Source organism: Phoxinus phoxinus (assembly GCF_949152265.1).
Source record: "Phoxinus phoxinus genome assembly, chromosome: 6".
Lineage (NCBI taxonomy): Eukaryota > Metazoa > Chordata > Actinopteri > Cypriniformes > Leuciscidae > Phoxinus > Phoxinus phoxinus.
Genome location: NC_136881.1, coordinates 15,367,962 through 15,382,719, shown reverse-complemented (window position 1 = coordinate 15,382,719; position 14,758 = coordinate 15,367,962). Strand labels below are relative to the sequence as shown.

Sequence of the window (14,758 nt, the reverse complement as noted above, 5' to 3'; positions counted from 1 at the left end):
TGTTTTTTTTTTGTTTTTTTTTGCAGTCATGCGATAGCTTCGTGTGAAAAACAGTCCAAAGTTTATTGTATCATTCACTGATACTATTGCCTTCTGTTGAGCAGTTAACCGCTACAGAGTTGTGATTTTGTGAGCATATGATTCAGACAAGGATTGTGAACTGGATCAACTGAAAATGTTTCATTCACAAAAACAACATTGCTACTCATGAACTCTCATAAGCCCATATATCATGCAGCATATGTATCATATTTATTATACTTTAAAGTCACCATGAAATCAAATTGGACAATTCTAGTTTTTTTTTTTTTTTTTTTTTTTTATGAAATATTGCAGTATTTATTATAATAAATAATAATACGATTTATTCGTGCACATCATTCAATGATCCAAAGATCCAATCAATTCACGATGAATAAAATCAAGTCCCGGCCTACATTTCTTCTTGTACAAGAAGATGTTTCACTACACAGGGAAGAAATGACTATTACAACTTCCCTTTAATGCTTTCATGTTTTCTTTGGTCTCCTTTTCACAGTTGTAATTGTAACTGCGTGAAAAGACCAGTACATTCCTCAAAATGTCTTATGTGATCCCTTAAAAAAAGAAAGACATATAGACAGGGCCATCTTTTGGAGTGAGGTTGCACTGGGCCCCACCCCACGCTTGGGACGGCTCTACAAAGAGATTAGGAAAATATGACAGAATTGTAATCTGTCTTTCTTCCTTTCATCCTTTCTTCCTTTCTTTATTTCTTTAGACTCATTACAAGGGGAATATCAGCGAAAGTTGTATAAGGAATTGATGAACAACTATAACAGACTGGAAAGGCCTGTGCTCAATGATTCTTCACCCATAGTGGTGGAGCTGGGACTCACACTGCTTCAGATCATAGACGTGGTGAGTTTCTGCGTCTGCTTCTATTTTATGTGATCTTCCTTTCATGAGGCTGGTTTGTATCACACCATGCATATTAGTGTTTTAAGTGGTGATTTGCAGTTGGATCAATCTCTTCACTACTGCATCCATTGATTTCAGATTGATTAATAAGACTGTACATGGAGTAGGTGAAGGTAATCTTTACCTCCATTCCACCATATGCCAGGACTGTCCTGGTTCAAAAATGGTCTTTGATAGTAGCTTACATGAGGTGGAACACACATGGGGCCCTATCTTGCACCCAGCGCAATTGACTTTGTACACCGACGCATGTATCATTCCTATTTTGCACCCGACGCACAGCGGACTTTTCGCGGTTCAGCGAAAAGAGGAGAAAACAATCCCGCCACAGACCAGAAAAAACCTAGTCTAAAGACAGTGGCGTGTTTTTCAGATTCTATGGGCGCATGCTTGGCCATAATGTAGCGTGTGCACAATGCACATACACTTTGCTTCTCTCACCTACACAGATGCATTCAGTTCCCATTTTTGCAAACCATACATAATTACAAGGAAAAATATTACCACATGAGGGAAATCATTGTGGTGTCCATGAAGATGTGAAAAAATAGGCATAAATCTAGCACATTTACCCAAATTATTCAGGCTAGTTGAAGTAATGACGGATCAAACCTGTTTGATCAATAGTGGCAAGACACATGGTATATAAGGACACCTGACAAAGTGGGTTGTCCGTCAAGAACCAGAAACAAAATTCTGAAGACTGCGAAATCACCTTTACCATCATGTAAATTGCGTGCGCCTGGCAAATCCGCCATTATAACAGTAAACCGCCATGGAACAAGCGCGCCTGCTTTTAAAGGGAATGTGAGATGACGCTCTGATTGGTTTATTGCACGTTACGCCCAAACCACACCTATGAGTAATGTACTTCAGACCAACCCATTTTAGATTTGCGTCGATCCGAGATCCGCCCACAAAGTTACTTGCGTTTCATATTTTATACTTGCATTTCAGATCGTTAAAATAGGGCCCACTGTCTCTACACACATAAAGCTGATTTATGATGTAATTGTGTTTTGTGTTTACAAAGGACATCGACCCCAAATTTACAGTATTCGCATTATGCAGCAAAATATCAAACAAAAAAAGGAGTTTGTAAGATTTATTTAAAACTAAGACTCAAGACATTTTCTGATTGTATTTGGACACTACACCTGAGAGGAACTGACTTTATACAGTAGATCCACTAAAAATCACCTTGAAAACAGTTGGTTAAAAGATATGGCCAGAAATGTTAAGTTAGATCTTTATCATAATTTCTGTGCATATGTCACTTGGTTTATCTAATGGAAATGAAATGTATATATTTTATTTGTGGCTTAAATGTTCAAAAGTAGACTTATTTTATTTTGATAATTTACTGTAAACATCAAGAGCCTTCTGATTATTATTATTTTTTGCTTCAAAGTGCAAAGTCCATACAAACCTAACAATTAACACCCTTTTTATATGGCTGGTTTTAATATTTTGACCCGCTTGGACTTACGAGACCAGTTCACTTGGGAACTGTGCTGTTAATGAAAATGTTTGTTTTCTGCTCCTTAGCAGATGTTGTTTTCCTTTCACCGGGCTCTTAATAATTTAAATCTTTTCTTTGTACTTCCAAAGGTAACCAAGTCCCAGTACTAAGTATAGTAAACCCTTTAATTTGAGAAAATCCCTATTGTTATAATTGTAAGGGTATATTAAAACTAGGGTTTTCATAACTTAAGTGGTTATAATTTTTTTTCTTCTAATTTTGAGAGAACAAAACAGGAATTACACAGGAGAAAGTTATAGCCTAATAAAAATGAAAAACAAGGTCCCTAATTAACTTGTTTTTGTATATTTCAAACTGAATTTGAATTCAGCACAAAGTTGCGTCACATACATTATTATGATTGATCATTGTTTACATTATGGATCCTGTCACTTTGTGATACTAGTGCTCAACCCTAGTAGTAGCAATTTGTATTTTATATGTATTACAATAATTCATTTGAAGCAACCCAATAAATTCAATAATATCTTACATTTAGCAATTTAAGACAAATTGTAGGTTCATTTTAACTTAAGAACATTCTTAAGTACTTTTGTGCATACAAAATAATGAATTGCTTAATTTTTATTTCAGTGCTTCTAACTCAGTGGCTGTGAGTGGGTTAGGAATAGGATTTTAAGTGATTTTGAAAAAATGGCCAAAAAAGAGAATTACATACCCCACCTTTAAGAATTATTTTATGTTTTTTTTTTATGTTTTGTGAATCCAGGTGAAAAGTTTATTTTCTCACAGGCACAATTTAATTTTTTAATTTTTTCTTTTCCTTTTTATATGCCTGACGAATACATATGTTGATGTTTCATCACAGCGGGAGTCCCTGAGCATGAAAAGATCCACATGAAACATTAATAAGATCACTTTTTGGCTCAGTAGCTGTTGCACTTGACTGCATAAATATATATATATATGATAAATTTGTGGGCAATGAATAATGTGGAGAATCAAAAATACAAAAAAATGTGCATATCCCACACACCTTAATTGGGCTCAGGTGCACACAAAAAAAAAAAAAAATGAAAAAAAGCATGATGTCCGCACCTGATGGTGCCTGATGAAGACCTGACTGTCAAAACGTTGCACTTTCAATTAAAGTAGTTTGGAGCTGTCAATTCAGTGTGCGGACATCACAGTTCTTTTTTCCATTAATAAATATGGCTGTGTGTCAACCAAAGCACCTAGCTGTGGGTGCTTCAGAGCGGTTTGGCAGCGTAGCGTTTTTTCAGTTGAAACGCTTTGCGAAAGTGTTACTGGTATTTAATTTCACAGATCGTTCGTTTCTGTGTAAAAATTTTGATAGATAATAAAGTATTTGCTCTGGCTCTTGTTTTGAATTGTTTTGTTCCATTATGCTTATTCTTGTAATCTGTTGACGTTGAACAAGCAGAATGTGACGGTTGGTCGTGTGATGCTGGAAAATCACAGAAAATTGGACAGAAAAATGTGTTCCGATCCGCACTCTAATCATTAATGCCCATACCACCATGGGACATATTTCCTAAGGGCCCGAACTGGACATCATTTATTAAGCCTCTCCTGCTCCTGAGTTTCAAACAGTGGAGGGTAGAAGGCTTGTAGAACAACAGGATGAAAGGATGATGAAGGCACCCTCAGGATGTAATCTGGCCAAGGGTGCAATATCACCTTGGCCAGTCCATGGGCAAGACCCAGGATTGAAATGGTGGCTACAAAGAAAATCATTGCAGGTCAAATTTGATGGCCAAACAGATGGCCAAAATCACACAGTGTGCATCTGGCTTTAGCCAATATCAGCCAGTCATTGATGTCAATTTAGTAAACTGATGCCTTGGAGTCACAAGGGAGCCAGAGCTGCACCTATGCACTTGGTGAAGGTGCGAGGAGACAAGGCTAGTCCAACGGGAAGAAACCAATACTGGTAAACATCGCCCCCCAAAAGCGAACCTCAGGAACACCCTGAGCACAGGCAATATTTGGAAATATGCGTCCTTTAAGTCTATCGTGACAAACCAATCCTTGGATGGGATTTAAGACACGATAAGCTTCAACATTAACACTTTGAACCTGTAAATCCACAGAGTGCAGTTCAAGAGACGATCGAGAATTGGAGACAACCCCCCGTCCTTTTTGGGTACCAGAAAGTACTGACCGTAAAAACCTGATTCTCTGGGAGAGGAACATTTTATATGACCCCTTTGTCCAAGAGACACTTTAATTCCTGCGTAAGCAACACAATCTGCTCTGGCTTCACCGAGCATGCCACTGAGGACGAAACCTGAACTGATTTTTGTAACCTTTCTCTATAGTTTTCAGAACCCAAGGAGAGACGTTCGGCAGTTTCGATGTTCAATTTAGCCACCGCTCGAGTAACGACTTCGAGCAACTACTCATAACATTTCAAATACGAGCGCTGCTCACCAGCCACACTCGACTCGTAACCCCCCTCTTCATCTTGCTCCTCGAAGCTAGACTCCCCAGATGGCAGGTCGTCATCTAGACCTGAAGAAATCGCAGAGAGAGCTTCCGAGTCCAGAGTGTGACCTTCAGAGTCTGTAGAGAGAGGAAGAGAAAGGGCTGGGCCTGTCTCAGGCTCTTCTAACAGCTCCATCTGCGAGCTCCATGATCTGATTCACTTTGGCCTGGCCTGGTCTGAACCATGAGGTGCAGAGACACACTCTTCTTCATCATCAAAGAGCATCAGAGCTTCCTCATTGTAAAAGCATTCCATAGCATCAACACAATAACGCAGCATTGATGTTCCCTCAAAAAAGAACAATAGATTGATATCAAGAGCTAATTTAGGAAATGGGGTACATTTTGTCTTCAGAACTATTTTAGTTCAGTCTTTGGCCATTCCGCTGCATCTCACACTTTTTGAAAACATTTCCAGTATACAGCCTTGCATCATAGCCTCTTTGATTTAGCTAGGCCCAAATGGCCATATGGTTAATCCAGCTCTTCTCAGCATATTAAACCTGAACTGTGTAAAACGTTAGTAAAAATACATACTGTACTCTCGCTTTAAATTTTCCCTTAAAGGATTAATGATGTTTAAATCTGCTGATATGTAAGGCCATTGAAGGCACTGAACACTATCCTTGCATTTACAAGTGTCTTGAATTTAACAGCATGCAATTTAGCTTTATCATCCTGGAAGATGAGTGCAACATGTTTGCATAACAGATTATACTGCAAAATAGTTAAATGTATATGCTGAGCAATTATCAGATTTAAAGTGCATAATTTCTATGAATAGAGGCACCAAAAAGAATGGTAAAAATAATAGCTGTTTGATTAGTTTTGCTAACACTATTTTACACATTTTCTTTGAATTTGAATATTGCTTTTAATATTGTAACCACTTTCTATATGCAAACAATAAAAATGTTTTTAAAAAATTACATTAAATTAAAGAAAATAAAAGTATGCATGCCTGACTGCCCCATTTCCACTGTCCCAAAACACCCGTCACCTGGCTGAAATCTATATCCTTCACCCATCTCACTGTGTGAATTATGAAATATCTCTTTATCCTGTGTGTTAAATCATGGCTGCCGTGGCGTGGCTCTTGCGCGGCCCCAGATGGCGAGAGGCCCATAAGCTATGACTGGGATGCTGTGAAACCGTGAACGCATGAGTTGTTCTCAATCAGCTAAGGGGGGCTGGGGGTGGCAGCTGCCACACCATTCTACATCACCACAGTGCCGGGAGGGTTATGAGTGTGAGGATAGGTGGACTGTGAGAAACAAAAGCTGAAAAATTCTTGTGATTGAAAAGGCCTCTTTTGATTTGGAATGCAGTGTGTCCATTACATTACAGCATGGCATAGAATTTTATGATCATGTGCAATAAAAACTTTACGCAAATGTATCAGAATTGGCTTAAATGGAAACAGCTTGTAGTTTTAGGAGACAAAACAGTAGTTTGGAATTAATGTTGGCTGATGGGAGACTTGAAGACAAATTAATGGTCCAGACAGGACCAAATTAAATGCAGACAGGGTTGACCAATTAACTACTGAACTAATGAGCTATTCAATTTAATGAGCTACAATCAATTTTAAGGTTGTATTGTTAACCACAGAAAAATATTTTGACTAGTCCATGCATCTTTAATATATATATATTTTTTTTTTTATGGTAAGACTAACAATCAAAGTGCATGGGGTCAGGCAATAAACTTAACAATAAACAATTAAACTGTGTGGTGAAAGGAGCGAGGACTCAAGTGCAGAGTTGATGGGCTTTTAACAATAATAAGATAAAACAAAATACAACAAAAACTACCCCGTAGGTGAAACCAAGACAGACTTGACCTGGACTGGACTTGACTTGGCAACAGGATCTAGCTAGGCAGGACACAATAGGTACATTCGACGACAATCCAGCTAGAATAATGTCCCAACTTCAAAAATTTAAATTTTAGGCAAATGTACAGCTCAAATAATAGACAGCTTTTTACTGAATAATTTATGCAAGTGTCCACATTTCTGCTTTTAAATCTCCTGGAGCACTGGCCCGGTTTACTTACGTTGTAAGAGCATTAACAACAGTTATCATCTACAAAAAACACACACACACACACACACACACACACAAAAAACCTAAGGGACATATTGAGATCAATTTCTCTGGTACCTTAACATGCAACATGATACAATTGACTTGTTTTGAACCTGAAACATTCTTTTAAGAGGGGTCTTGGGGAGCTCAAACACCATGTAATACATTTGACCCCTTGAGTATGTGTATACATGTCCTCATAATGGTTCAGCAAACACCTAAAGTGAATTCTGGAAACACAAACAGCAGTGTCAGTGGGGAGGTTTAGGGTAGGAAACTCTCACACTCACCGCCTGGCCAGAGAAACAGTAACCCCTCTGTGACCTCCATCCTTCTGTCCTCCAGTCTCCATGCTGTACAGGCTTCTCTCACTCACCGTCTGCTGTCCTCATACCACAAGACAGCCAGTACCACTCTTTCTCTTTTACATGGGAACCTGCAGTCATGGAAAGACCATAGCATTCTGCCATCCACTCCAATTTTTCCATTCCCCACTCCAAGCTAGCTTACTGAACAATGGTGAAAGAAACCTCGCTTTTAGTTAGCTCTATCCACCATATATTTAACCTAAAAGTGGGTGCGGGCATTTTTATGTGCAAGACTTTCAGTGTCAGTCATTTCCAGGTACTCTACCTTTACAAAAAAAAAAGTCTGATAATGAACCTTTTTTTGCCTGTGAATTAAATTTCACTAAAATTCAGCTAATGTGACCGAACCTTTAGCACATTAAAGTTGTTTTTAATATATTATATATACTGTATATATATATATATATATTTATTTTGTTACTTTAATTAAAAGGGGGAATAAAAGGGTGGGATCTAGAAATTACCTAAGCTGGACAAGATTTCAGGGTCACCTGCATACAAGTGCAATCGCGCAAGATGTCAGAGCATGTGCACAGCCCACTGGGCTAAACCTCTGACATTAACACATGAGGAATTCTTGCTGACATCTAATTGTATTATGGGCCGTTAACGTGTTAAGCTCATGATTGGTACAATCTCAGAATGAGCAAGAACACTCAAAAATGTCCAAAATGCTCCTCGCTCCAGGCAAAAATCATACACGCTTTGGGAGCGTGAGAGAGTAGGAGAGAGATAGAGAGAGGGTGTAGTAGATATGGCCTAGAACAGTTGCCCCGATTCTCCATAGTTCCGCTCCATTGTTCACTTCCACCTCATCTCAAGTGCATATTATTAGTCACATCCTCTTTTTATCAAATCAAGTAACACATTATTATATTCTCCATTTAAAGATCCTCCAGACTTATGGATAATCTCCTGTCATCTGCAATGTGTGTTCATTCCACATCTTTTTCATATGAAAGATTCAATTAATCGGTTCACAGAGCGAAAACGCTCACTCGCCTCCTTATCTATACGATCACAATAGTCCGTCACTGCTCATTACCGCATGCAGGTTTTCATGTGTCTCATTTCCTTTAAGTACTGTAGAAGTGTTCTTTCACAGAATTGTGTTAGACATTTGCATTATCCAAAAGCAGTTGCAGTAAAGCAGACATGGTGTGTGTTACCCATACAACGACGTAACTCGCTGCTTCACCATAGTTAAATGCATCGTTGAAGAAATCAGTTCAAGACTGTTTCCCGAAACCTATTGTCGCAAAGTGGTCATTCAACCATGTTGGTTTATGACGTCACACACGTGGTGGAGTAAAAACTTCTTTTAATGAAACTGTTTGAGATCGAATTAACGCTAGATGTTTTGATATAAATTACAGACATGGTATCTGAGGACTATTTCTCATTTTTCTCAGTTATTCTGGTTTATTTCCAGATTCAATCATAGACTCGATCTTACATTAGAGCACGTTCGCACATGCGCAGTCTTCAATAACGGTGCTTCAAATCTCTAGACAAACTAAAAGACGTAAAAGACATTTGTATGTATTCTAAATAAAAGACAACGGTTGTACTGAATGTCGGCTTGCTTGTTTCGCTCAAAATAAAGATTTATTTAGTCCACATTTCATGCAAACTAGAAACTGTTTTTAACCACAGGTCGAGAGCTGTCGTTCCAAGCACAAAACTTTTCGATGCTGTTTGCAAATGTTCGTTGGAACGATGGTTGGAACGACCCCAGACTAGTTAAACTCATAGATGTTATTGACTGTGAAGTTTCATTGTGGCGAGCAGGACGAGGTCGAGGGACGTGACCCCTAATTTCCACCAACAGTCAATAGGTTTCCATTGAAGTCAATGTGTGTATTTTCACTGACTGCGGAACGGCTGCGTTCCGACTCCGGCGATCCGCAGCCCTCCGGAGCAGATACGCAGAGCTTCTATTTTTGCCGGATGCCGGAGAGCTCCGCAGCACTACAGGGCAGAGTGCGCAGGACAGGAAGTCGAGCAAAAAACAGAACAAAACAAAATAAAAGATCCGTTTAATTTTCAAAATAAAATACACTGTGATCATGGCGGATCATATTTCCCTACACTACACCTTGAAAACGTACCCTCTACTCATCCGGATGGAAATCTGTTCCTGGTTTGGTGGTTCTGTTTATCGAAACTACATATCGCGCGATCACACGTGAATTAGCGAGATGTCGTGGGCCCTCGGCCGCAGCCGTTCCGCAACAAATCCTGACCTGGTGGGGACAGCGGAGCACGGCGCCGACAAGCAGCGGAGCCGATCCACAGCTGTTCTGCAGTTGGTGGAAATCCGGAGTGAGAGAGCTGCACGAGACCGGTGGCGTGATTAATGATGAACGACACCTGCGCGATGCACTGGTCTCGTATCTCTCACAGAGGAGCGGAAGTATAAAAGGAGGAGTGACGACAGTGGAGATCGAGAGAGGAACAGGGCTGAACTTGTGTTTTGTTTCTGTTTTGTGTGGCCACTGGCCAGCAGTCGTCCGCGAGGGGCTGCTGGCTTATACTTTCATTATGTATTTATTTTATTAAAGTGTTGAATGTTCGCCGGTTCCCACCTCCTTCCTTCCATAACAACGAACCTTGTTAAATTCATGAAGCCTGAACAGGGAAGTGAGTAATGATGTTACTCTACAGCTATCTAGAAAATCAGCACTAAATAAGCAGCTTATGAACTCATGATGAACTCATCTTAAATATGCTGACTTTCTGGATATGCTTTTTTATAAAATAAATACTTAAACAATGTATAGTATGCATACTGTAAACACTGATGCAAGACTGTGCGGTAGAATCACAATGATTATTTTGCATTACAGTGATCTCTTATGTATTGACAGATTAACTGTAATAGTGTTCACAGAAATGTGCTGACACTTACAGAAGTTTCTTAGCAATACGGTTAGCCACCAAGTATGCGCTCTCAGTGCACTCGCATTTATTAATGTGGTGGCCCTCAGTAATTGCTTTTGGCCTTCTTGTTCACACTTTTTTCTTTCAAAATACTCAACTTACAGAATACACATATGACCCGTAGGGGGGTGCATACCGAGAACACTGGGGTGTCCAGCCCGCAGGGTGGAATATTTCAACCCCAGGGGTGGCAGAGTGGCTTGCCAAGGGAAAGACACATGCTCAGAGAGGCTTACAGTGGAAATACACATGTGGGGGTCACCCAGAGGGGGAACCATGCACATGGCGGCACCTAGCCAATCGCGAAAGCTGTCGGAGGCATAACACTGGCGTTGACGTCAACAGCGCTGGAGGAACTCAGGGCTTGTGAGGCTCACCTGAGGAGAATATCGCACGTATCCAGTCCATGGAGTGGCAAGCGAAGACACCTGAGCGGGTCCTAGTACCAGCTGACACTGGCTCCACTCGGAGATTGTAGAATCTGGCGAATGTGTTGGGTGTCGCCCAGCCAGCAGCTCTGCAGATGTCTGTTAGCGAGGCGCCATGTGCTAGAGCCCAAGAGGCAGCCACACTCCGGGTGGAGTGGGCCTTCACACCAAGGGGGCACGGTCGACCTTGCTGCTGGTAAGCCAAAGCAGTGGCGTCCAGTATGTATTCAAACCTACCTCTTTCCCGTTCAGGAGCCACACGTGGAGGTTCCAAAGATCGGGATGAGGGTGCCATAGGGTGCCCCGTCCCTGAGAAAATAGGTCCTTCCTCAGAGGAATTGGCCAGTGAGGTGCTATCGTGAGGAGTACAAGTTCAGAGAACCAGGTCCGGGTGGGCCAATGGGGCGCAACCAAGATGATCTGCTCCTCGTCCTCCCTGATCTTGCACAGGGTCTGTGCAAGAAGGCTCACTGGGGGAAACGCATACTTGCGGAGGCCCCACGGCCATCTGTGCGCCAGTGCATCCGTGCCGAGCGTGCCCTCGGTCAGGGAGTAAAACTGGGCGCAGTGGGACGAGTAATGGAAGGCAAACAGGTCTACCTGAGCGTCCCCAAACTGATCCCAAATCAGTTGAACCGACTGGGGATGGAGTCTACATTCTCCAGGAAGAGGCTGAAGCCGTGAGAGCTCATCGGCTGCACAGTTCAGGTCTCCCAGGATATAAATGTCTCGAAGCGACCTCAGATGCTTCCGACTCCATAAGAGGAGGTGGCGGGCGAGTTGCGACATATGGCGGGAGCGTAGACCACCTTATCGGTTGATGTACGCTACTGTTGCGGTATTGTCTGATCGGACTAGTACGTGCTGGTTCTTGAGCAGCGCATGGAAGCGGTGCAGAGCGTGTCTGCGAGCAAATTCGAGCGAGTATCACCATTTTATTGTTTCTAAAACCCAATTCGACATGCCCGTAATGGCTTCCCTAGACCGGCTTCGGGCGGCGTGGGGTTGGAGAGCCGCAGATGGCAGCCCGCCGCACTGTGACGGGGTGGTAACACTTGCAGTAGCATGGAATGGAGTGGAAATGCTGTTTTTGTGAAGGTGTTTGTTTTTTACTTGATTCGCTATAACAGCGGGAAAAAGTCTGGGTGCCCTTACAGCAGGTGACAGGGGTCCAGTACTGGCAACAAACACAACACCTCCAATGCCTGGAACTGAATATGGGGTTGGAAGGTGAACACTATTTTAACTACCTGAAACGCAAGTATCAAATGTGAAACGCAAGTACCTTTGTGGGCAGATCTAGGGCGCTGTTGCTATTACACCGGTGGGATAAATTACTATTGTGCCCAACGCAAATCTAAAATGGTTGGTCTGAAGTAGCTACATTACTCATAGGTGTTTGGGCATAACGTGCAATAAACCAATCAGAGCGCCATCTCACATTCCCTTTAAGAGCAGGCGCGCTTGTTCCATGGCGGATTGCTATTATAACGGCAGATTTGCCAGGCGCACGCAACTTACATGATGGTAAAGGTGATTTCACCATCTTCAGAATTTTGTTTCCTGTTTCTTGACGGACAACCCACTTTGTCAGGTGTCCTTATATGTGTCTTGCCACTATTGATCAAACAGGTTTGATCCGTCATTACTTCAATTAGCCTGAATAAATGGTAAATGTGTAAGCTAGATTTATGCCTATTTTTTTCACATCTTCATGGACACCAGAATGATTTCATGATTTCCCTCGTGAGGTAATATTTTTTTTGTAATATCCTTGTTTTAATGGCCATCAACTCTTTAGAAGCATTGTCTCCGCCTACTGTACTGGATAGCAAACCATATTTCTTGCATGGGTGATATGCCTGAAATTTAAAATCTGAATCAATGTTTTAAACTTGGGAAGTCACAATTAGTGGACCAATCAGATTGTTTGTTCCTGCTAGTGCTGTGTGTTTAGCTCCTCTTACGCTCGCAATTAACCCAATTGCACTGAGAGAGGATTAATTAAAAGTAAATACGGTCCAAATTCCCTGTCAATTGGAACACTAATTACTGCAGTAATGACTTCAAATACACTATTAACCCACAATCCAGTATTTGATATCATAACATAAGCTTGATAGATTTCACAGTACACATTTTAAAAGGAAAGGAAAAGTTCCTCCAAAATAAACATTAAGTCACCATTTTCCCCCGATGTTGTTCTAATGCTGTATGCCCTTCTTTCTTTTTCAGCAAGCTTGTTTGATGCTCATACAGAATTGGCTGCTGCTTGTTGTGGCTGTGTTCATGTTTCACTAGGTTTCAGTTAGATATTGGAATGGAACTGCAATTTTATGAGTACTGCCATATGCAGGAAAAGATATTTGGAAAAGCTTAGCCGTGGAGGTCGTATCCATACAGTAATATACTGTATGTTGTCCCCTGTGTTTGTCTTTTGGCGGCACATGTTCAATGACCATCTAATGTATACTGCTCACAAAAATGACAAGACTGGCTGAAAATGTGCTGTTCAAATCTGATTGGGTAGCTGGAACACAGTCTAAAAGTCATTGTGTATAAGTTTATTAGTTTGCCAGGAAACACTCCTGTTTACAATGTATTGGGCAGCTGGCTACAATGAAGATTAAGCTTCAAATCCACTAATCATTAGAAATTAAGGTGGAATCAATCCTTTGAAAGATATTGAGGGGGTTGTCCGAGGAACTTAATAGAAAGTAAATTAGATTTCCACAGCAGGATTGTTTTCCACTTTATGCCTGTGAATTTATGGGTACTTCATTATTTTGGATAGACAGACAATCTGATCAAATTCTACACACATTTCCAAGGACTTCCCCATGCCATTATGATAGCGTAGCACATCCAACTGCATTTTTGTCAAACATTTATATAGAGAGATATTACGGTTGCACTTTATTTTATATTATATGCACTTTCAATGTACTTACGTACTTACCCATGAGAATACTGTAAGTAATGTAAGGTAGCAATATGGGTTAAGGTTGGGTTTAGGGGTAGGTTCAGGATTAGTACCTAGATGTACAGATGAAATTTTGGTCAGGATTGTGCTGGCACTCTTATAACACTCTTATCATCCTCCCTGTCTGACGTTGATTGCATGTCACAAGCCCTCAGTTTATCCTTCACAGACAACATGTTATGTTCACTTTCTTCTGCAAGAGCAGAAAACAACAGGGACTTTAGTGTGACAAAGGAAGAGACAGAAGGAAGGAAAATAAGAAGAGACAGAGAGCGAGAACAAGAAAAAAAGTAAATGATAGATACTCAGCAGAGAAAAACAAAACAAAAGATCAAACAGGCAACTGATGTGTCATGTTTACGGGTGTACATTTAGGGTGTCCCTCATCTCTCTCTCTCTCTCTCTCTCTCTCTCTCTCTCTCGTACGCGTGCTCTCTGGTTTTGACACATATGGAGGATATATAGAGAAATTACTAACCTTGTGTTGGGACCTTATATCAAGATGGCTTAACAAAGAGGGTTAGTAGATGTACAGATGAAATTTTGGTCAGGATTGTGCTGGCACCCTTATCATCCTCCCTGTCTGACGTTGATTGCATGTCACAAGACTTCAGTTTATCCTTCACAGACAACATGTTATGTTCACTTTCTTCTGCAAGAGCAGAAAACAACAGGGACTTTAGTGTGACAAAGGAAGAGACAGAAGGAATAAAAATAAGAAGAGACAGATACTGTCTGGTTTTGACACATATGGAGGATATATAGAGAAATTACTAACCTTGTGTGGGGACCTTATATCAAGATGGCTTAACAAAGAGTCTTTTACTCACTGAACCCATGGCGAGAGGCATTAATTCTTTCAAGTGACAGAGTTTCAGCAGACAGGCCAATAATAGTAATTTAATAATAAAGAAAAAGGACGGGGAAAAAAACAAAGCGTTGTTCCCAAGAGTGAGAATCGACATCATGAACAAAAATAGTAGAAATACTGCACA

At 40.9% G+C, this 14,758-nt stretch overlaps 1 protein-coding gene across 1 annotated transcript in view; it reads left to right on the top strand.

Annotated features, from left to right (window-relative positions):
• chrna8 (cholinergic receptor, nicotinic, alpha 8) overlaps positions 1-14,758 on the top strand; it is a 63,181-nt gene that overhangs the window by 12,617 nt on the left and 35,806 nt on the right. The window contains exon 2 of the mRNA XM_079616836.1: positions 761-900. Coding sequence (XP_079472962.1) covers positions 761-900 — 140 coding nt within the window. The remainder of the gene's footprint in view (positions 1-760; positions 901-14,758) is intronic.